Raw genomic sequence first — 25,072 nt, 5'->3', positions numbered from 1 at the left:
CACGGGGAGTAGAGGCAGACAGACAGACAGACCACGGGGAGTAGAGGCAGACAGACAGACAGACCACGGGGAGTAGAGGCAGACAGACAGATAGACCACGGGGAGTAGAGACAGACAGACAGACCACGGGGAGTAGAGGCAGACAGACAGATAGACCACGGGGAGTAGAGACAGACAGACAGATCACGGGGAGTAGAGGCAGACAGACACATAGACCACGGGGAGTAGAGGCAGACAGACAGATAGAGCACTGGGAGTAGGGACAGACAGACAGACCACGGGGAGTAGAGGCAGACAGACAGACAGACCACGGGGAGTAGAGGCAGACAGACAGATAGACCACGGGGAGTAGAGGCAGAGAGACAGATAGACCACGGGGAGTAGAGGCAGAGAGACAGATAGACCACGGGGAGTAGAGGCAGACAGACAGATAGACCACGGGGAGTAGAGGCAGACAGACAGACAGACCTCGGGGAGTAGAGGCAGACAGACAGATAGACCACGGGGAGTAGAGGCAGACAGACAGACAGACCACGAGGAGTAGAGGCAGACAGACAGACAGACCACGGGGAGTAGAGGCAGACAGACAGACAGACCACGGGGAGTAGAGGCAGACAGACAGACCACGGGGAGTAGAGGCAGATAGACAGACAGATTGACCACGGGGAGTAGAGGCAGACAGACAGACAGACCACGGGGAGTAGAGACAGACAGACAGATAGACCACGGGGAGTAGAGACAGACAGACAGATAGACCACGGGGAGTAGAGGCAGACAGACAGACAGACCACGGGGAGTAGAGGCAGACAGACAGACAGACAGACCACGGGGTGTAGAGGCAGACAGACAGACAGACAGACCACGGGGAGTAGAGGCAGACAGACAGACAGACCACGGGGAGTAGAGGCAGACAGACAGACAGCCCACGGGGAGTAGAGGCAGACAGACAGACAGACAGACCACCGGGAGTAGAGGCAGACAGACAGACAGACCACGGGGAGTAGAGGCAGACAGACAGATAGACCACGGGGAGTAGAGACAGACAGACAGATAGACCACGGTGAGTAGAGGCAGACAGACAGATAGACCACGGGGAGTAGAGACAGACAGACAGACCACGGGGAGTAGAGGCAGACAGACAGATAGACCACAGGGAGTAGAGACAGACAGACAGACCACGGGGAGTAGAGGCAGACAGACAGACCACCGGGAGTAGAGGCAGACAGACAGACAGACCACGGGGAGTAGAGGCAGACAGACAGATAGACCACGGGGAGTAGAGACAGACAGACAGATAGACCACGGGGAGTAGAGGCAGACAGACAGATAGACCACGGGGAGTAGAGACAGACAGACAGACCACGGGGAGTAGAGGCAGACAGACAGATAGACCACGGGGAGTAGAGACAGACAGACAGACCACGGGGAGTAGAGGCAGACAGACAGATAGACCACGGGGAGTAGAGACAGACAGACAGACCACGGGGAGTAGAGGCAGACAGACAGATAGACCACGGGGAGTAGAGACAGACAGACAGATAGACCACGGGGAGTAGAGGCAGACAGACAGATAGACCACGGGGAGTAGAGACAGACAGACAGACCACGGGGAGTAGAGGCAGACAGACAGATAGACCACGGGGAGTAGAGCCAGACAGACAGATAGACCACGGGGAGTAGAGGCAGACAGACACATAGACCACGGGGAGTAGAGACAGACAGACAGATAGACCATGGGGAGTAGAGGCAGAGAGACAGATAGACCACGGGGAGTAGAGGCAGACAGACAGACAGACCACGGGGAGTAGAGGCAGACAGACAGATAGACCACGGGGAGTAGAGGCAGAGAGACAGATAGACCACGGGGAGTAGAGGCAGACAGACAGATAGAGCACTGGGAGTAGGGACAGACAGACAGACCACGGGGAGTAGAGGCAGACAGACAGACAGACCACGGGGAGTAGAGGCAGACAGACAGATAGACCACTGGGAGTAGGGACAGACAGACAGACCACGGGGAGTAGAGGCAGACAGACAGACAGACCACGGGGAGTAGAGGCAGACAGACAGATAGACCACTGGGAGTAGGGACAGACAGACAGACCACGGGGAGTAGAGGCAGACAGACAGACAGACCACGGGGAGTAGAGGCAGACAGACAGACAGACCACGGGGAGTAGAGGCAGACAGACAGACAGACCACGGGGAGTAGAGGCAGACAGACAGATAGACCACGGGGAGTAGAGACAGACAGACAGACCACGGGGAGTAGAGGCAGACAGACAGATAGACCACGGGGAGTAGAGGCAGACAGACAGATAGACCACGGGGAGTAGAGGCAGACAGACAGATAGACCACGGGGAGTAGAGGCAGACAGACAGACAGACCACGGGGAGTAGAGGCAGACAGACAGATAGACCACGGGGAGTAGAGGCAGACAGACAGACAGACCACGGGGAGTAGAGGCAGACAGACAGATAGACCACGGGGAGTAGAGGCAGACAGACAGACAGACCACGGGGAGTAGAGGCAGACAGACAGACAGACCACGGGGAGTAGAGGCAGACAGACAGACAGACCACGGGGAGTAGAGGCAGACAGACAGATGACCACGGGGAGTAGAGGCAGACAGACAGACAGACCACGGGGAGTAGAGGCAGACAGACAGACAGACCACGGGGAGTAGAGACAGACAGACAGATAGACCACGGGGAGTAGAGGCAGACAGACAGACAGACAGACCACGGGAGTAGAGGCAGACAGACAGATAGACCACTGGGAGTAGGGACAGACAGACAGACCACGGGGAGTAGAGGCAGACAGACAGACAGACCACGGGGAGTAGAGGCAGACAGACAGACAGACCACGGGGAGTAGAGGCAGACAGACAGACAGACCACGGGGAGTAGAGGCAGACAGACAGATAGACCACGGGGAGTAGAGACAGACAGACAGACCACGGGGAGTAGAGGCAGACAGACAGATAGACCACGGGGAGTAGAGACAGACAGACAGATAGACCACGGGGAGTAGAGGCAGACAGACACATAGACCACGGGGAGTAGAGACAGACAGACAGATAGACCATGGGGAGTAGAGGCAGAGAGACAGATAGACCACGGGGAGTAGAGGCAGACAGACAGACAGACCACGGGGAGTAGAGGCAGACAGACAGATAGACCACGGGGAGTAGAGGCAGAGAGACAGATAGACCACGGGGAGTAGAGGCAGAGAGACAGATAGACCACGGGGAGTAGAGGCAGAGAGACAGATAGACCACGGGGAGTAGTGGCAGACAGACAGACAGACCACGGGGAGTAGAGGCAGACAGACAGACAGACCACGGGGAGTAGAGGCAGACAGACAGACAGACCACGGGGAGTAGAGGCAGACAGACAGATCAGATGGACCACGGGGAGTAGAGGCAGACAGACAGACAGACCACGGGGAGTAGAGGCAGACAGACAGACAGACCACGGGGAGTAGAGGCAGACAGACAGATAGACCACGGGGAGTAGAGAGCAGACAGACAGACCACGGGGAGTAGAGGCAGACAGACAGACAGACCACGGGGAGTAGAGGCAGACAGACAGACAGACCACGGGGAGTAGAGGCAGACAGACAGACCACGGGGAGTAGAGGCAGATAGACAGACAGATTGACCACGGGGAGTAGAGGCAGACAGACAGACAGACCACGGGGAGTAGAGACAGACAGACAGATAGACCACGGGGAGTAGAGACAGACAGACAGATAGACCACGGGGAGTAGAGGCAGACAGACAGACAGACCACGGGGAGTAGAGGCAGACAGACAGACAGACAGACCACGGGGTGTAGAGGCAGACAGACAGACAGACAGACCACGGGGAGTAGAGGCAGACAGACAGACAGACCACGGGGAGTAGAGGCAGACAGACAGACAGCCCACGGGGAGTAGAGGCAGACAGACAGACAGACAGACCACCGGGAGTAGAGGCAGACAGACAGACAGACCACGGGGAGTAGAGGCAGACAGACAGATAGACCACGGGGAGTAGAGACAGACAGACAGACCACGGGGAGTAGAGGCAGACAGACAGACAGACCACGGGGAGTAGAGACAGACAGACAGACCACGGGGAGTAGAGGCAGACAGACAGACAGACCACGGGGAGTAGAGGCAGACAGACAGATAGACCACGGGGAGTAGAGGCAGACAGACAGATAGACCACGGGGAGTAGAGACAGACAGACAGACCACGGGGAGTAGAGGCAGACAGACAGATAGACCACGGGGAGTAGAGCCAGACAGACAGATAGACCACGGGGAGTAGAGGCAGACAGACACATAGACCACGGGGAGTAGAGACAGACAGACAGATAGACCATGGGGAGTAGAGGCAGAGAGACAGATAGACCACGGGGAGTAGAGGCAGACAGACAGACAGACCACGGGGAGTAGAGGCAGACAGACAGATAGACCACGGGGAGTAGAGGCAGAGAGACAGATAGACCACGGGGAGTAGAGGCAGACAGACAGATAGAGCACTGGGAGTAGGGACAGACAGACAGACCACGGGGAGTAGAGGCAGACAGACAGACAGACCACGGGGAGTAGAGGCAGACAGACAGATAGACCACTGGGAGTAGGGACAGACAGACAGACCACGGGGAGTAGAGGCAGACAGACAGACAGACCACGGGGAGTAGAGGCAGACAGACAGACAGACCACGGGGAGTAGAGGCAGACAGACAGACAGACCACGGGGAGTAGAGGCAGACAGACAGATAGACCACGGGGAGTAGAGACAGACAGACAGACCACGGGGAGTAGAGGCAGACAGACAGATAGACCACGGGGAGTAGAGACAGACAGACAGATAGACCACGGGGAGTAGAGGCAGACAGACACATAGACCACGGGGAGTAGAGACAGACAGACAGATAGACCATGGGGAGTAGAGGCAGAGAGACAGATAGACCACGGGGAGTAGAGGCAGACAGACAGACAGACCACGGGGAGTAGAGGCAGACAGACAGATAGACCACGGGGAGTAGAGGCAGAGAGACAGATAGACCACGGGGAGTAGAGGCAGACAGACAGACAGACCACGAGGAGTAGAGGCAGACAGACAGACAGACAGCGGGGAGTAGAGGCAGACAGACAGACAGACCACGGGGAGTAGAGGCAGACAGACAGACCACGGGGAGTAGAGGCAGATAGACAGACAGATTGACCACGGGGAGTAGAGGCAGACAGACAGACAGACCACGGGGAGTAGAGACAGACAGACAGATAGACCACGGGGAGTAGAGACAGACAGACAGATAGACCACGGGGAGTAGAGGCAGACAGACAGACAGACCACGGGGAGTAGAGGCAGACAGACAGACAGACAGACCACGGGGTGTAGAGGCAGACAGACAGACAGACAGACCACGGGGAGTAGAGGCAGACAGACAGACAGACCACGGGGAGTAGAGGCAGACAGACAGACAGCCCACGGGGAGTAGAGGCAGACAGACAGACAGACAGACCACCGGGAGTAGAGGCAGACAGACAGACAGACCACGGGGAGTAGAGGCAGACAGACAGATAGACCACGGGGAGTAGAGACAGACAGACAGATAGACCACGGTGAGTAGAGGCAGACAGACAGATAGACCACGGGGAGTAGAGACAGACAGACAGACCACGGGGAGTAGAGGCAGACAGACAGATAGACCACAGGGAGTAGAGACAGACAGACAGACCACGGGGAGTAGAGGCAGACAGACAGACCACCGGGAGTAGAGGCAGACAGACAGACAGACCACGGGGAGTAGAGGCAGACAGACAGATAGACCACGGGGAGTAGAGACAGACAGACAGATAGACCACGGGGAGTAGAGGCAGACAGACAGATAGACCACGGGGAGTAGAGACAGACAGACAGACCACGGGGAGTAGAGGCAGACAGACAGATAGACCACGGGGAGTAGAGACAGACAGACAGACCACGGGGAGTAGAGGCAGACAGACAGATAGACCACGGGGAGTAGAGACAGACAGACAGACCACGGGGAGTAGAGGCAGACAGACAGATAGACCACGGGGAGTAGAGGCAGACAGACAGATAGACCACGGGGAGTAGAGACAGACAGACAGACCACGGGGAGTAGAGGCAGACAGACAGATAGACCACGGGGAGTAGAGCCAGACAGACAGATAGACCACGGGGAGTAGAGGCAGAGAGACAGATAGACCACGGGGAGTAGAGGCAGACAGACAGACAGACCACGGGGAGTAGAGGCAGACAGACAGATAGACCACGGGGAGTAGAGGCAGAGAGACAGATAGACCACGGGGAGTAGAGGCAGAGAGACAGATAGACCACGGGGAGTAGAGGCAGAGAGACAGATAGACCACGGGGAGTAGTGGCAGACAGACAGACAGACAGACCACGGGGAGTAGAGGCAGACAGACAGATAGACCACTGGTAGTAGGTACAGACAGACAGACCACGGGGAGTAGAGGCAGACAGACAGACAGACCACGGGGAGTAGAGGCAGACAGACAGACAGACCACGGGGAGTAGAGGCAGACAGACAGACAGACCACGGGGAGTAGAGGCAGACAGACAGATAGACCACGGGGAGTAGAGACAGACAGACAGACCACGGGGAGTAGAGGCAGACAGACAGACAGACCACGGGGAGTAGAGGCAGACAGACAGACAGACCTCGGGGAGTAGAGGCAGACAGACAGATAGACCACGGGGAGTAGAGACAGACAGACAGACCACGGGGAGTAGAGGCAGACAGACAGATAGACCACGGGGAGTAGAGACAGACAGACAGATAGACCACGGGGAGTAGAGGCAGACAGACACATAGACCACGGGGAGTAGAGACAGACAGACAGATAGACCATGGGGAGTAGAGGCAGAGAGACAGATAGACCACGGGGAGTAGAGGCAGACAGACAGACAGACCACGGGAAGTAGAGGCAGACAGACAGATAGACCACGGGGAGTAGAGGCAGAGAGACAGATAGACCACGGGGAGTAGAGGCAGAGAGACAGATAGACCACGGGGAGTAGAGGCAGAGAGACAGATAGACCACGGGGAGTAGTGGCAGACAGACAGACAGACCACGGGGAGTAGAGGCAGACAGACAGACAGTCCACGGGGAGTAGAGGCAGACAGACAGACAGACCACGGGGAGTAGAGGCAGACAGACAGATAGACCACGGGGAGTAGAGACAGACAGACAGACCACGGGGAGTAGAGGCAGACAGACAGATAGACCACGGGGAGTAGAGGCAGACAGACAGACAGACCTCGGGGAGTAGAGGCAGACAGACAGATAGACCACGGGGAGTAGAGGCAGACAGACAGACAGACCACGAGGAGTAGAGGCAGACAGACAGACAGACCACGGGGAGTAGAGGCAGACAGACAGACAGACCACGGGGAGTAGAGGCAGACAGACAGACCACGGGGAGTAGAGGCAGATAGACAGACAGATTGACCACGGGGAGTAGAGGCAGACAGACAGACAGACCACGGGGAGTAGAGACAGACAGACAGATAGACCACGGGGAGTAGAGACAGACAGACAGATAGACCACGGGGAGTAGAGGCAGACAGACAGACAGACCACGGGGAGTAGAGGCAGACAGACAGACAGACAGACCACGGGGTGTAGAGGCAGACAGACAGACAGACAGACCACGGGGAGTAGAGGCAGACAGACAGACAGACCACGGGGAGTAGAGGCAGACAGACAGACAGCCCACGGGGAGTAGAGGCAGACAGACAGACAGACAGACCACCGGGAGTAGAGGCAGACAGACAGACAGACCACGGGGAGTAGAGGCAGACAGACAGATAGACCACGGGGAGTAGAGACAGACAGACAGATAGACCACGGTGAGTAGAGGCAGACAGACAGATAGACCACGGGGAGTAGAGACAGACAGACAGACCACGGGGAGTAGAGGCAGACAGACAGATAGACCACAGGGAGTAGAGACAGACAGACAGACCACGGGGAGTAGAGGCAGACAGACAGACCACCGGGAGTAGAGGCAGACAGACAGACAGACCACGGGGAGTAGAGGCAGACAGACAGATAGACCACGGGGAGTAGAGACAGACAGACAGATAGACCACGGGGAGTAGAGGCAGACAGACAGATAGACCACGGGGAGTAGAGACAGACAGACAGACCACGGGGAGTAGAGGCAGACAGACAGATAGACCACGGGGAGTAGAGACAGACAGACAGACCACGGGGAGTAGAGGCAGACAGACAGATAGACCACGGGGAGTAGAGACAGACAGACAGACCACGGGGAGTAGAGGCAGACAGACAGATAGACCACGGGGAGTAGAGACAGACAGACAGATAGACCACGGGGAGTAGAGGCAGACAGACAGATAGACCACGGGGAGTAGAGACAGACAGACAGACCACGGGGAGTAGAGGCAGACAGACAGATAGACCACGGGGAGTAGAGCCAGACAGACAGATAGACCACGGGGAGTAGAGGCAGACAGACACATAGACCACGGGGAGTAGAGACAGACAGACAGATAGACCATGGGGAGTAGAGGCAGAGAGACAGATAGACCACGGGGAGTAGAGGCAGACAGACAGACAGACCACGGGGAGTAGAGGCAGACAGACAGATAGACCACGGGGAGTAGAGGCAGAGAGACAGATAGACCACGGGGAGTAGAGGCAGACAGACAGATAGAGCACTGGGAGTAGGGACAGACAGACAGACCACGGGGAGTAGAGGCAGACAGACAGACAGACCACGGGGAGTAGAGGCAGACAGACAGATAGACCACTGGGAGTAGGGACAGACAGACAGACCACGGGGAGTAGAGGCAGACAGACAGACAGACCACGGGGAGTAGAGGCAGACAGACAGACAGACCACGGGGAGTAGAGGCAGACAGACAGACAGACCACGGGGAGTAGAGGCAGACAGACAGATAGACCACGGGGAGTAGAGACAGACAGACAGACCACGGGGAGTAGAGGCAGACAGACAGATAGACCACGGGGAGTAGAGACAGACAGACAGATAGACCACGGGGAGTAGAGGCAGACAGACACATAGACCACGGGGAGTAGAGACAGACAGACAGATAGACCATGGGGAGTAGAGGCAGAGAGACAGATAGACCACGGGGAGTAGAGGCAGACAGACAGACAGACCACGGGGAGTAGAGGCAGACAGACAGATAGACCACGGGGAGTAGAGGCAGAGAGACAGATAGACCACGGGGAGTAGAGGCAGACAGACAGACAGACCACGAGGAGTAGAGGCAGACAGACAGACAGACAGCGGGGAGTAGAGGCAGACAGACAGACAGACCACGGGGAGTAGAGGCAGACAGACAGACCACGGGGAGTAGAGGCAGATAGACAGACAGATTGACCACGGGGAGTAGAGGCAGACAGACAGACAGACCACGGGGAGTAGAGACAGACAGACAGATAGACCACGGGGAGTAGAGACAGACAGACAGATAGACCACGGGGAGTAGAGGCAGACAGACAGACAGACCACGGGGAGTAGAGGCAGACAGACAGACAGACAGACCACGGGGTGTAGAGGCAGACAGACAGACAGACAGACCACGGGGAGTAGAGGCAGACAGACAGACAGACCACGGGGAGTAGAGGCAGACAGACAGACAGCCCACGGGGAGTAGAGGCAGACAGACAGACAGACAGACCACCGGGAGTAGAGGCAGACAGACAGACAGACCACGGGGAGTAGAGGCAGACAGACAGATAGACCACGGGGAGTAGAGACAGACAGACAGATAGACCACGGTGAGTAGAGGCAGACAGACAGATAGACCACGGGGAGTAGAGACAGACAGACAGACCACGGGGAGTAGAGGCAGACAGACAGATAGACCACAGGGAGTAGAGACAGACAGACAGACCACGGGGAGTAGAGGCAGACAGACAGACCACCGGGAGTAGAGGCAGACAGACAGACAGACCACGGGGAGTAGAGGCAGACAGACAGATAGACCACGGGGAGTAGAGACAGACAGACAGATAGACCACGGGGAGTAGAGGCAGACAGACAGATAGACCACGGGGAGTAGAGACAGACAGACAGACCACGGGGAGTAGAGGCAGACAGACAGATAGACCACGGGGAGTAGAGACAGACAGACAGACCACGGGGAGTAGAGGCAGACAGACAGATAGACCACGGGGAGTAGAGACAGACAGACAGACCACGGGGAGTAGAGGCAGACAGACAGATAGACCACGGGGAGTAGAGGCAGACAGACAGATAGACCACGGGGAGTAGAGACAGACAGACAGACCACGGGGAGTAGAGGCAGACAGACAGATAGACCACGGGGAGTAGAGCCAGACAGACAGATAGACCACGGGGAGTAGAGGCAGAGAGACAGATAGACCACGGGGAGTAGAGGCAGACAGACAGACAGACCACGGGGAGTAGAGGCAGACAGACAGATAGACCACGGGGAGTAGAGGCAGAGAGACAGATAGACCACGGGGAGTAGAGGCAGAGAGACAGATAGACCACGGGGAGTAGAGGCAGAGAGACAGATAGACCACGGGGAGTAGTGGCAGACAGACAGACAGACAGACCACGGGGAGTAGAGGCAGACAGACAGATAGACCACTGGTAGTAGGTACAGACAGACAGACCACGGGGAGTAGAGGCAGACAGACAGACAGACCACGGGGAGTAGAGGCAGACAGACAGACAGACCACGGGGAGTAGAGGCAGACAGACAGACAGACCACGGGGAGTAGAGGCAGACAGACAGATAGACCACGGGGAGTAGAGACAGACAGACAGACCACGGGGAGTAGAGGCAGACAGACAGACAGACCACGGGGAGTAGAGGCAGACAGACAGACAGACCTCGGGGAGTAGAGGCAGACAGACAGACCACGGGGAGTAGAGACAGACAGACAGACAGACCACGGGGAGTAGAGGCAGACAGACAGACAGACCTCGGGGAGTAGAGGCAGACAGACAGATAGACCACGGGGAGTAGAGGCAGACAGACAGACAGACCACGGGGAGTAGAGGCAGACAGACAGACAGACCACGGGGAGTAGAGGCAGACAGACAGACAGACCACGGGGAGTAGAGGCAGACAGACAGACCACGGGGAGTAGAGGCAGATAGACAGACAGATTGACCACGGGGAGTAGAGGCAGACAGACAGACAGACCACGGGGAGTAGAGACAGACAGACAGATAGACCACGGGGAGTAGAGACAGACAGACAGATAGACCACGGGGAGTAGAGGCAGACAGACAGACAGACCACGGGGAGTAGAGGCAGACAGACAGACAGACAGACCACGTGGTGTAGAGGCAGACAGACAGACAGACAGACCACGGGGAGTAGAGGCAGACAGACAGACAGCCCACGGGGAGTAGAGGCAGACAGACAGACAGACAGACAGACAGACAGACCACCGGGAGTAGAGGCAGACAGACAGACAGACCACGGGGAGTAGAGGCAGACAGACAGATAGACCACGGGGAGTAGAGACAGACAGACAGATAGACCACGGGGAGTAGAGGCAGACAGACAGATAGACCACGGGGAGTAGAGACAGACAGACAGACCACGGGGAGTAGAGGCAGACAGACAGATAGACCACAGGGAGTAGAGACAGACAGACAGACCACGGGGAGTAGAGGCAGACAGACAGACCACCGGGAGTAGAGGCAGACAGACAGACAGACCACGGGGAGTAGAGGCAGACAGACAGATAGACCACGGGGAGTAGAGACAGACAGACAGATAGACCACGGGGAGTAGAGGCAGACAGACAGATAGACCACGGGGAGTAGAGACAGACAGACAGACCACGGGGAGTAGAGGCAGACAGACAGATAGACCACGGGGAGTAGAGACAGACAGACAGACCACGGGGAGTAGAGGCAGACAGACAGATAGACCACGGGGAGTAGAGACAGACAGACAGATAGACCACGGGGAGTAGAGGCAGACAGACAGATAGACCACGGTGAGTAGAGACAGACAGACAGACCATGGGGAGTAGAGGCAGACAGACAGATAGACCACGGGGAGTAGAGCCAGACAGACAGATAGACCACGGGGAGTAGAGGCAGACAGACACATAGACCACGGGGAGTAGAGACAGACAGACAGATAGACCATGGGGAGTAGAGGCAGAGAGACAGATAGACCACGGGGAGTAGAGGCAGACAGACAGACAGACCACGGGGAGTAGAGGCAGACAGACAGATAGACCACGGGGAGTAGAGGCAGAGAGACAGATAGACCACGGGGAGTAGAGGCAGAGAGACAGATAGACCACGGGGAGTATTGGCAGACAGACAGACAGACAGACCACGGGGAGTAGAGGCAGACAGACAGATAGACCACTGGGAGTAGGGACAGACAGACAGACCACGGGGAGTAGAGGCAGACAGACAGACAGACCACGGGGAGTAGAGGCAGACAGACAAACAGACCACGGGGAGTAGAGGCAGACAGACAGACAGACCACGGGGAGTAGAGGCAGACAGACAGATAGACCACGGGGAGTAGAGACAGACAGACAGACCACGGGGAGTAGAGGCAGACAGACAGACAGACCTCGGGGAGTAGAGGCAGACAGACAGACCACGGGGAGTAGAGACAGACAGACAGACAGACCACGGGGAGTAGAGGCAGACAGACAGACAGACCTCGGGGAGTAGAGGCAGACAGACAGATAGACCACGGGGAGTAGAGGCAGACAGACAGACAGACCACGGGGAGTAGAGGCAGACAGACAGACAGACCACGGGGAGTAGAGGCAGACAGACAGACAGACCACGGGGAGTAGAGGCAGACAGACAGACCACGGGGAGTAGAGGCAGATAGACAGACAGATTGACCACGGGGAGTAGAGGCAGACAGACAGACAGACCACGGGGAGTAGAGACAGACAGACAGATAGACCACGGGGAGTAGAGACAGACAGACAGATAGACCACGGGGAGTAGAGGCAGACAGACAGACAGACCACGGGGAGTAGAGGCAGACAGACAGACAGACAGACCACGGGGTGTAGAGGCAGACAGACAGACAGACAGACCACGGGGAGTAGAGGCAGACAGACAGACAGACCACGGGGAGTAGAGGCAGACAGACAGACAGCCCACGGGGAGTAGAGGCAGACAGACAGACAGACAGACCACCGGGAGTAGAGGCAGACAGACAGACAGACCACGGGGAGTAGAGGCAGACAGACAGATAGACCACGGGGAGTAGAGACAGACAGACAGATAGACCACGGGGAGTAGAGGCAGACAGACAGATAGACCACGGGGAGTAGAGACAGACAGACAGACCACGGGGAGTAGAGGCAGACAGACAGATAGACCACAGGGAGTAGAGACAGACAGACAGACCACGGGGAGTAGAGGCAGACAGACAGACCACCGGGAGTAGAGGCAGACAGACAGACAGACCACGGGGAGTAGAGGCAGACAGACAGATAGACCACGGGGAGTAGAGGCAGACAGACAGACAGACAGACCACGGGGTGTAGAGGCAGACAGACAGACAGACAGACCACGGGGAGTAGAGGCAGACAGACAGACAGACCACGGGGAGTAGAGGCAGACAGACAGACAGCCCACGGGGAGTAGAGGCAGACAGACAGACAGACAGACCACCGGGAGTAGAGGCAGACAGACAGACAGACCACGGGGAGTAGAGGCAGACAGACAGATAGACCACGGGGAGTAGAGACAGACAGACAGATAGACCACGGTGAGTAGAGGCAGACAGACAGATAGACCACGGGGAGTAGAGACAGACAGACAGACCACGGGGAGTAGAGGCAGACAGACAGATAGACCACAGGGAGTAGAGACAGACAGACAGACCACGGGGAGTAGAGGCAGACAGACAGACCACCGGGAGTAGAGGCAGACAGACAGACAGACCACGGGGAGTAGAGGCAGACAGACAGATAGACCACGGGGAGTAGAGACAGACAGACAGATAGACCACGGGGAGTAGAGGCAGACAGACAGATAGACCACGGGGAGTAGAGACAGACAGACAGACCACGGGGAGTAGAGGCAGACAGACAGATAGACCACGGGGAGTAGAGACAGACAGACAGACCACGGGGAGTAGAGGCAGACAGACAGATAGACCACGGGGAGTAGAGACAGACAGACAGATAGACCACGGGGAGTAGAGGCAGACAGACAGATAGACCACGGGGAGTAGAGACAGACAGACAGACCACGGGGAGTAGAGGCAGACAGACAGATAGACCACGGGGAGTAGAGCCAGACAGACAGATAGACCACGGGGAGTAGAGGCAGACAGACAGATAGACCACGGGGAGTAGAGGCAGACAGACAGATAGACCACGGGGAGTAGAGGCAGAGAGACAGATAGACCACGGGGAGTAGAGGCAGAGAGACAGATAGACCACGGGGAGTAGAGGCAGAGAGACAGATAGACCACGGGGAGTAGTGGCAGACAGACAGACAGACAGACCACGGGGAGTAGAGGCAGACAGACAGATAGACCACTGGGAGTAGGGACAGACAGACAGACCACGGGGAGTAGAGGCAGACAGACAGACAGACCACGGGGAGTAGAGGCAGACAGACAGACAGACCACGGGGAGTAGAGGCAGACAGACAGACAGACCACGGGGAGTAGAGGCAGACAGACAGATAGACCACGGGGAGTAGAGACAGACAGACAGACCACGGGGAGTAGAGGCAGACAGACAGACAGACCACGGGGAGTAGAGGCAGACAGACAGACAGACCTCGGGGAGTAGAGGCAGACAGACAGACCACGGGGAGTAGAGACAGACAGACAGACAGACCACGGGGAGTAGAGGCAGACAGACAGACAGACCTCGGGGAGTAGAGGCAGACAGACAGATAGACCACGGGGAGTAGAGGCAGACAGACAGACAGACCACGGGGAGTAGAGGCAGACAGACAGACAGACCACGGGGAGTAGAGGCAGACAGACAGACAGACCACGGGGAGTAGAGGCAGACAGACAGACCACGGGGAGTAGAGGCAGATAGACAGACAGATTGACCACGGGGAGTAGAGGCAGACAGACAGACAGACCACGGGGAGTAGAGACAGACAGACAGATAGACCACGGGGAGTAGAGACAGACAGACAGATAGACCACGGGGAGTAGAGGCAGACAGACAGACAGACCACGGGGAGTAGAGGCAGACAGACAGACAGACAGACCACGTGGTGTAGAGGCAGACAGACAGACAGACAGACCACGGGGAGTAGAGGCAGACAGACAGACAGACCACGGGGAGTAGAGGCAGACAGACAGATAGACCACGGGGAGTAGAGACAGACAGACAGATAGACCACGGGGAGTAGAGGCAGACAGACAGATAGACCACGGGGAGTAGAGACAGACAGACAGACCACGGGGAGTAGAGGCAGACAGACAGATAGACCACAGGGAGTAGAGACAGACAGACAGACCACGGGGAGTAGAGGCAGACAGACAGACCACCGGGAGTAGAGGCAGACAGACAGACAGACCACGGGGAGTAGAGGCAGACAGACAGATAGACCACGGGGAGTAGAGGCAGACAGACAGACAGACAGACCACGGGGTGTAGAGGCAGACAGACAGACAGACAGACCACGGGGAGTAGAGGCAGACAGACAGACAGACCACGGGGAGTAGAGGCAGACAGACAGACAGCCCACGGGGAGTAGAGGCAGACAGACAGACAGACAGACCACCGGGAGTAGAGGCAGACAGACAGACAGACCACGGGGAGTAGAGGCAGACAGACAGATAGACCACGGGGAGTAGAGACAGACAGACAGATAGACCACGGTGAGTAGAGGCAGACAGACAGATAGACCACGGGGAGTAGAGACAGACAGACAGACCACGGGGAGTAGAGGCAGACAGACAGATAGACCACAGGGAGTAGAGACAGACAGACAGACCACGGGGAGTAGAGGCAGACAGACAGACCACCGGGAGTAGAGGCAGACAGACAGACAGACCACGGGGAGTAGAGGCAGACAGACAGATAGACCACGGGGAGTAGAGACAGACAGACAGATAGACCACGGGGAGTAGAGGCAGACAGACAGATAGACCACGGGGAGTAGAGACAGACAGACAGACCACGGGGAGTAGAGGCAGACAGACAGATAGACCACGGGGAGTAGAGACAGACAGACAGACCACGGGGAGTAGAGGCAGACAGACAGATAGACCACGGGGAGTAGAGACAGACAGACAGATAGACCACGGGGAGTAGAGGCAGACAGACAGATAGACCACGGGGAGTAGAGACAGACAGACAGACCACGGGGAGTAGAGGCAGACAGACAGATAGACCACGGGGAGTAGAGCCAGACAGACAGATAGACCACGGGGAGTAGAGGCAGACAGACAGATAGACCACGGGGAGTAGAGGCAGACAGACAGATAGACCACGGGGAGTAGAGGCAGAGAGACAGATAGACCACGGGGAGTAGAGGCAGAGAGACAGATAGACCACGGGGAGTAGAGGCAGAGAGACAGATAGACCACGGGGAGTAGTGGCAGACAGACAGACAGACAGACCACGGGGAGTAGAGGCAGACAGACAGATAGACCACTGGGAGTAGGGACAGACAGACAGACCACGGGGAGTAGAGGCAGACAGACAGACAGACCACGGGGAGTAGAGGCAGACAGACAGACAGACCACGGGGAGTAGAGGCAGACAGACAGACAGACCACGGGGAGTAGAGGCAGACAGACAGATAGACCACGGGGAGTAGAGACAGACAGACAGACCACGGGGAGTAGAGGCAGACAGACAGACAGACCACGGGGAGTAGAGGCAGACAGACAGACAGACCTCGGGGAGTAGAGGCAGACAGACAGACCACGGGGAGTAGAGACAGACAGACAGACAGACCACGGGGAGTAGAGGCAGACAGACAGACAGACCTCGGGGAGTAGAGGCAGACAGACAGATAGACCACGGGGAGTAGAGGCAGACAGACAGACAGACCACGGGGAGTAGAGGCAGACAGACAGACAGACCACGGGGAGTAGAGGCAGACAGACAGACAGACCACGGGGAGTAGAGGCAGACAGACAGACCACGGGGAGTAGAGGCAGATAGACAGACAGATTGACCACGGGGAGTAGAGGCAGACAGACAGACAGACCACGGGGAGTAGAGACAGACAGACAGATAGACCACGGGGAGTAGAGACAGACAGACAGATAGACCACGGGGAGTAGAGGCAGACAGACAGACAGACCACGGGGAGTAGAGGCAGACAGACAGACAGACAGACCACGTGGTGTAGAGGCAGACAGACAGACAGACAGACCACGGGGAGTAGAGGCAGACAGACAGACAGACCACGGGGAGTAGAGGCAGACAGACAGATAGACCACGGGGAGTAGAGACAGACAGACAGATAGACCACGGGGAGTAGAGGCAGACAGACAGATAGACCACGGGGAGTAGAGACAGACAGACAGACCACGGGGAGTAGAGGCAGACAGACAGATAGACCACAGGGAGTAGAGACAGACAGACAGACCACGGGGAGTAGAGGCAGACAGACAGACCACCGGGAGTAGAGGCAGACAGACAGACAGACCACGGGGAGTAGAGGCAGACAGACAGATAGACCACGGGGAGTAGAGACAGACAGACAGATAGACCACGGGGAGTAGAGGCAGACAGACAGACCACGGGGAGTAGAGGCAGATAGACAGACAGATTGACCACGGGGAGTAGAGGCAGACAGACAGACAGACCACGGGGAGTAGAGACAGACAGACAGATAGACCACGGGGAGTAGAGACAGACAGACAGATAGACCACGGGGAGTAGAGGCAGACAGACAGACAGACCACGGGGAGTAGAGGCAGACAGACAGACAGACAGACCACGTGGTGTAGAGGCAGACAGACAGACAGACAGACCACGGGGAGTAGAGGCAGACAGACAGACAGCCCACGGGGAGTAGAGGCAGACAGACAGACAGACAGACAGACAGACCACCGGGAGTAGAGGCAGACAGACAGACAGACCACGGGGAGTAGAGGCAGACAGACAGATAGACCACGGGGAGTAGAGACAGACAGACAGATAGACCACGGGGAGTAGAGGCAGACAGACAGATAGACCACGGGGAGTAGAGACAGACAGACAGACCACGGGGAGTAGAGGCAGACAGACAGATAGACCACAGGGAGTAGAGACAGACAGACAGACCACGGGGAGTAGAGGCAGACAGACAGACCACCGGGAGTAGAGGCAGACAGACAGACAGACCACGGGGAGTAGAGGCAGACAGACAGATAGACCACGGGGAGTAGAGACAGACAGACAGATAGACCACGGGGAGTAGAGGCAGACAGACAGATAGACCACGGGGAGTAGAGACAGACAGACAGACCACGGGGAGTAGAGGCAGACAGACAGATAGACCACGGGGAGTAGAGACAGACAGACAGACCACGGGGAGTAGAGGCAGACAGACAGATAGACCACGGGGAGTAGAGACAGACAGACAGATAGACCACGGGGAGTAGAGGCAGACAGACAGATAGACCACGGGGAGTAGAGACAGACAGACAGACCATGGGGAGTAGAGGCAGACAGACAGATAGACCACGGGGAGTAGAGCCAGACAGACAGATAGACCACGGGGAGTAGAGGCAGACAGACACATAGACCACGGGGAGTAGAGACAGACAGACAGATAGACCATGGGGAGTAGAGGCAGAGAGACAGATAGACCACGGGGAGTAGAGGCAGACAGACAGACAGACCACGGGGAGTAGAGGCAGACAGACAGATAGACCACGGGGAGTAGAGGCAGAGAGACAGATAGACCACGGGGAGTAGAGGCAGAGAGACAGATAGACCACGGGGAGTAGTGGCAGACAGACAGACAGACAGACCACGGGGAGTAGAGGCAGACAGACAGATAGACCACTGGGAGTAGGGACAGACAGACAGACCACGGGGAGTAGAGGCAGACAGACAGACAGACCACGGGGAGTAGAGGCAGACAGACAGACAGACCACGGGGAGTAGAGGCAGACAGACAGACAGACCACGGGGAGTAGAGGCAGACAGACAGATAGACCACGGGGAGTAGAGACAGACAGACAGACCACGGGGAGTAGAGGCAGACAGACAGACAGACCTCGGGGAGTAGAGGCAGACAGACAGACCACGGGGAGTAGAGACAGACAGACAGACAGACCACGGGGAGTAGAGGCAGACAGACAGACAGACCTCGGGGAGTAGAGGCAGACAGACAGATAGACCACGGGGAGTAGAGGCAGACAGACAGACAGACCACGGGGAGTAGAGGCAGACAGACAGACAGACCACGGGGAGTAGAGGCAGACAGACAGACCACGGGGAGTAGAGGCAGATAGACAGACAGATTGACCACGGGGAGTAGAGGCAGACAGACAGACAGACCACGGGGAGTAGAGACAGACAGACAGATAGACCACGGGGAGTAGAGACAGACAGACAGATAGACCACGGGGAGTAGAGGCAGACAGACAGACAGACCACGGGGAGTAGAGGCAGACAGACAGACAGACAGACCACGGGGTGTAGAGGCAGACAGACAGACAGACAGACCACGGGGAGTAGAGGCAGACAGACAGACAGACCACGGGGAGTAGAGGCAGACAGACAGACAGCCCACGGGGAGTAGAGGCAGACAGACAGACAGACAGACCACCGGGAGTAGAGGCAGACAGACAGACAGACCACGGGGAGTAGAGGCAGACAGACAGATAGACCACGGGGAGTAGAGACAGACAGACAGATAGACCACGGGGAGTAGAGGCAGACAGACAGATAGACCACGGGGAGTAGAGACAGACAGACAGACCACGGGGAGTAGAGGCAGACAGACAGATAGACCACAGGGAGTAGAGACAGACAGACAGACCACGGGGAGTAGAGGCAGACAGACAGACCACCGGGAGTAGAGGCAGACAGACAGACAGACCACGGGGAGTAGAGGCAGACAGACAGATAGACCACGGGGAGTAGAGACAGACAGACAGATAGACCACGGGGAGTAGAGGCAGACAGACAGATAGACCACGGGGAGTAGAGACAGACAGACAGACCACGGGGAGTAGAGGCAGACAGACAGATAGACCACGGGGAGTAGAGACAGACAGACAGACCACGGGGAGTAGAGGCAGACAGACAGATAGACCACGGGGAGTAGAGACAGACAGACAGATAGACCACGGGGAGTAGAGGCAGACAGACAGATAGACCACGGGGAGTAGAGACAGACAGACAGACCACGGGGAGTAGAGGCAGACAGACAGATAGACCACGGGGAGTAGAGACAGACAGACAGACCACGGGGAGTAGAGGCAGACAGACAGACCACGGGGAGTAGAGACAGACAGACAGACAGACCACGGGGAGTAGAGGCAGACAGACAGACAGACCACGGGGAGTAGAGGCAGACAGACAGATAGACCACGGGGAGTAGAGGCAGACAGACAGATAGACCACGGTGAGTAGAGGCAGACAGACAGACAGACCACGGGGAGTAGAGACAGACAGACAGATAGACCACGGGGAGTAGAGGCAGACAGACAGATAGACCACGGGGAGTAGAGACAGACAGACAGACCACGGGGAGTAGAGGCAGACAGACAGATAGACCACGGGGAGTAGAGACAGACAGACAGACCACGGGGAGTAGAGGCAGACAGACAGACAGACCACGGGGAGTAGAGGCAGACAGACAGACAGACAGACCACGGGGTGTAGAGGCAGACAGACAGACAGACAGACCACGGGGAGTAGAGGCAGACAGACAGACAGACCACGGGGAGTAGAGGCAGACAGACAGACAGCCCACGGGGAGTAGAGGCAGACAGACAGACAGACAGACCACCGGGAGTAGAGGCAGACAGACAGACAGACCACGGGGAGTAGAGGCAGACAGACAGATAGACCACGGGGAGTAGAGACAGACAGACAGATAGACCACGGGGAGTAGAGGCAGACAGACAGATAGACCACGGGGAGTAGAGACAGACAGACAGACCACGGGGAGTAGAGGCAGACAGACAGATAGACCACAGGGAGTAGAGACAGACAGACAGACCACGGGGAGTAGAGGCAGACAGACAGACCACCGGGAGTAGAGGCAGACAGACAGACAGACCACGGGGAGTAGAGGCAGACAGACAGATAGACCACGGGGAGTAGAGACAGACAGACAGATAGACCACGGGGAGTAGAGGCAGACAGACAGATAGACCACGGGGAGTAGAGACAGACAGACAGACCACGGGGAGTAGAGGCAGACAGACAGATAGACCACGGGGAGTAGAGACAGACAGACAGACCACGGGGAGTAGAGGCAGACAGACAGATAGACCACGGGGAGTAGAGACAGACAGACAGATAGACCACGGGGAGTAGAGGCAGACAGACAGATAGACCACGGGGAGTAGAGACAGACAGACAGACCACGGGGAGTAGAGGCAGACAGACAGATAGACCACGGGGAGTAGAGACAGACAGACAGACCACGGGGAGTAGAGGCAGACAGACAGACCACGGGGAGTAGAGACAGACAGACAGACAGACCACGGGGAGTAGAGGCAGACAGACAGACAGACCACGGGGAGTAGAGGCAGACAGACAGATAGACCACGGGGAGTAGAGGCAGACAGACAGATAGACCACGGTGAGTAGAGGCAGACAGACAGACAGACCACGGGGAGTAGAGACAGACAGACAGATAGACCACGGGGAGTAGAGGCAGACAGACAGATAGACCACGGGGAGTAGAGACAGACAGACAGACCACGGGGAGTAGAGGCAGACAGACAGATAGACCACGGGGAGTAGAGACAGACAGACAGACCACGGGGAGTAGAGGCAGACAGACAGACCACGGGGAGTAGAGACAGACAGACAGACAGACCACGGGGAGTAGAGGCAGACAGACAGACAGACCACGGGGAGTAGAGGCAGACAGACAGATAGACCACGGGGAGTAGAGGCAGACAGACAGATAGACCACGGTGAGTAGAGGCAGACAGACAGATCGACCACGGGGAGTAGAGGCAGACAGACAGATAGACCACGGGGAGTAGAGACAGACAGACATATCATACATGTTTAGAACTGATAATTGATCGTGTGGTGTAAGAATGACTGCAATTAATTGATAGTGTTTTATTGGTCGTAGCAGTAGTGTGTGGTATTGGTCGTGACAGTAGTGTGTGGTATTGGTCGTGACAGTAGTGTGGGGTATTGGTCGTGACAGTAGTGTGAGGTATTGTTCGTGACAGTAGTGTGGGGTATTGGTCGTGACAGTAGTGTGGGGTATTGGTCGTGACAGTAGTGTGGGGTATTGGTCGTGACAGTAGTGTGGGGTATTGGTCGTGACAGTAGTGTGTGGTGTTGGTCGTGACAGTAGTGTGTGGTATTGGTCGTGACAGTAGTGTGGGGTATTGGTCGTGACAGTATTGTGTGGTATTGGTCGTGACAGTAGTGTGTGGTATTGGTCGTGACAGTAGTGTGTGGTATTGGTCGTGACAGTAGTGTGGGGTATTGGTCGTGACAGTAGTGTGGGGTATTGGTCGTGACAGTAGTGTGGGGTATTGGTCGTGACAGTAGTGTGGGGTATTGGTCGTGACAGTAGTGTGTGGTATTGGTCGTGACAGTAGTGTGGGGTATTGGTCGTGACAGTAGTGTGGGGTATTGGTCGTGACAGTAGTGTGGGGTATTGGTCGTGACAGTAGTGTGGGGTATTGGTCGTGACAGTAGTGTGGGGTATTGGTCGTAGCAGTAGTGTGGGGTATTGGTCGTGACAGTAGTGTGGGGTATTGGTCGTGACAGTAGTGTGGGGTATTGGTCGTGACAGTATTGTGGGGTATTGGTCGTGACAGTAGTGTGGGGTATTGGTCGTAGCAGTAGTGTGGGGTATTGGTCGTGACAGTAGTGTGGGGTATTGGTCGTGACAGTAGTGTGTGGTATTGGTCGTGACAGTAGTGTGGGGTATTGGTCGTGACAGTAGTGTGGGGTATTGGTCGTGACAGTAGTGTGGGGTATTGGTCGTGACAGTAGTGTGGGGTATTGGTCGTGACAGTAGTGTGGGGTATTGGTCGTGACAGTAGTGTGGGGTATTGGTCGTGACAGTAGTGTGGGGTATTGGTCGTGACAGTAGTGTGGGGTATTCGTCGTGACAGTAGTGTGGGGTATTGGTCGTGACATTAGTGTGGGGTATTGGTCGTGACAGTAGTGTGGGGTATTGGTCATGACAATAGTGTGTGGTATTTGTTGTGGACCTGTTTTAATTCTCTGGTGGGAGAGATGGAGGAAGAGCCGTCGTGGTCCATCCTGTGTTTTAGGTTTACTGTAGCAGCTGACTCTTTACCACAGTACAGGCGGTGTAAAACACTGAGGCGTAAGGCTTGAAAGAAGCCCTCATCAGTGTAATGGGCTCACCTTTTTCAACTCTCAGCCAATGCATACAGTCAGAACTACCTGCTAAACCCCTAATTACTGGCTCTGCTGTACGTTTCTTAAGGCCAGCTAGTTGTTGCGTAGACCTGGCACATTGATGTTGTGTTTGAACTGTAGGAAGATGCCTTAGGCTTGCATGTGTATTGCTTTGGTAGTATGCCCTGTGTTTATGTGTGTGTGTGTGTGTGTGTTTATGTGTGTGTGTGTCTTCATGCTCCAGGCATGTAAACAATTGTGTGTTTGCGGGTGTGCGAGTTGGCGTTGATCCCCTGGGCTTGTGTGGCTTGTGTGTGTGTTTCTTCTCTTCTGTGTGTGTGTGTGTGTGTGCGTGCGTGCGTGCGTGCTTCTTCAGTGTGTGTGTGTGTGTGTGTGCGTGCGTGTGTTTCTTCAGTGTGTGTATGTGTGTGTTTCTTCTGTGTGTGTGCTCCTAGTCTGAGGTAGTCTGTTGTCTGTTACAAAAGGCCCTTTGTGTGGGCGACTGTGGCAGACCAGGGCAGTGAGCAGGCCTCCAATTGGGCCTTGGGTCTGCCTAGTACGCAGGCGTGTGTGTGTTTGTCAGTGAGTGTGTGTGTTTGTCGGTGAGTGTGTGTGCGGGGAGAGGGGGACCAGTTCAGTGAATGGGTTCCAGTGTGTGTGTTTGTCGGTGAGTGTGTGTGCGGGGAGAGGGGGACCAGTTCAGTGAATGGGTTCCAGTGTGTGTGTTTGTCGGTGAGTGTGTGTGCGGGGAGAGGGGGACCAGTTCAGTGAATGGGTTCCAGTGTGTGTGTTTGTCGGTGAGTGTGTGTGCGGGGAGAGGGGGACCAGTTCAGTGAATGGGTTCCAGTGTGTGTGTTTGTCGGTGAGTGTGTGTGCGGGGAGAGGGGGACCAGTTCAGTGAATGGGTTCCAGTGTGTGTCTGGCCCTCTATCCAGTGAGCAGATCTCAGAATGCTCTCCTTCGCTCACACACACCTCATCCTCCTCTTCCTCTTCACCGGTGAGTCTATACTGATGCTAACTGACCGTCTATACTGATGCTAACTGACCGGTGAGTCTATACTGATGCTAACTGATCGTCTATACTTATGCTAACTCACCATCTATACGGATGTTAACTGACCGTCTATACTGATGCTAACTCACCATCTACACTGATGCTAACTGACCGTCTATTCTGATGCTAACTGACCGTCTATTCTGATGCGAACTCACCATCTATACTGATGCTAACTCACCATCTATACTGATGCTAACTCACCATCTATACTGATGCTAACTCACCATCTATACTGATGCCAACTTACCATCTATACTGATGCTTTCTCACCATCTATACGGATGTTAACTGGCCGTCTATACTGATGCTAACTCCCCATCTATATGGATGTTAACTGACCGTCTATACTGATGCTAACCCACCATCTATACTGATGCTTTCTTACCATCTATACTGATGTTAACTGACCATCTATACTGATGCCAACTTACCATCTATACTGATGCTAACTCACCATCTATACTGATGTTAACTGACCGTCTATAC

At 56.0% G+C, this 25,072-nt stretch overlaps 1 protein-coding gene across 3 annotated transcripts in view; it reads left to right on the top strand.

Annotated features, from left to right (window-relative positions):
- Positions 1–25,072, top strand: part of acpl2 (acid phosphatase-like 2) — an 80,856-nt gene that overhangs the window by 19,276 nt on the left and 36,508 nt on the right. The window contains exon 1 of one of the 3 annotated variants that reach the window (XM_045702901.2): positions 24,371–24,526. The exons of the other annotated variants lie outside the window; for them this stretch is intronic. Coding sequence (XP_045558857.1) covers positions 24,478–24,526 — 49 coding nt within the window. The 5' untranslated portion in view covers positions 24,371–24,477. Of the gene's footprint in view, positions 1–24,370; positions 24,527–25,072 lie in introns of those variants that run through there. 3 annotated transcript variants of the gene reach the window in all.

This window comes from Salmo salar, chromosome 20, assembly GCF_965601325.2.
Source record: "Salmo salar chromosome 20, fSalSal1, whole genome shotgun sequence".
NCBI classification, from domain to species: domain Eukaryota; kingdom Metazoa; phylum Chordata; class Actinopteri; order Salmoniformes; family Salmonidae; genus Salmo; species Salmo salar.
This window is presented reverse-complemented; position numbering and strand designations above follow the sequence as displayed.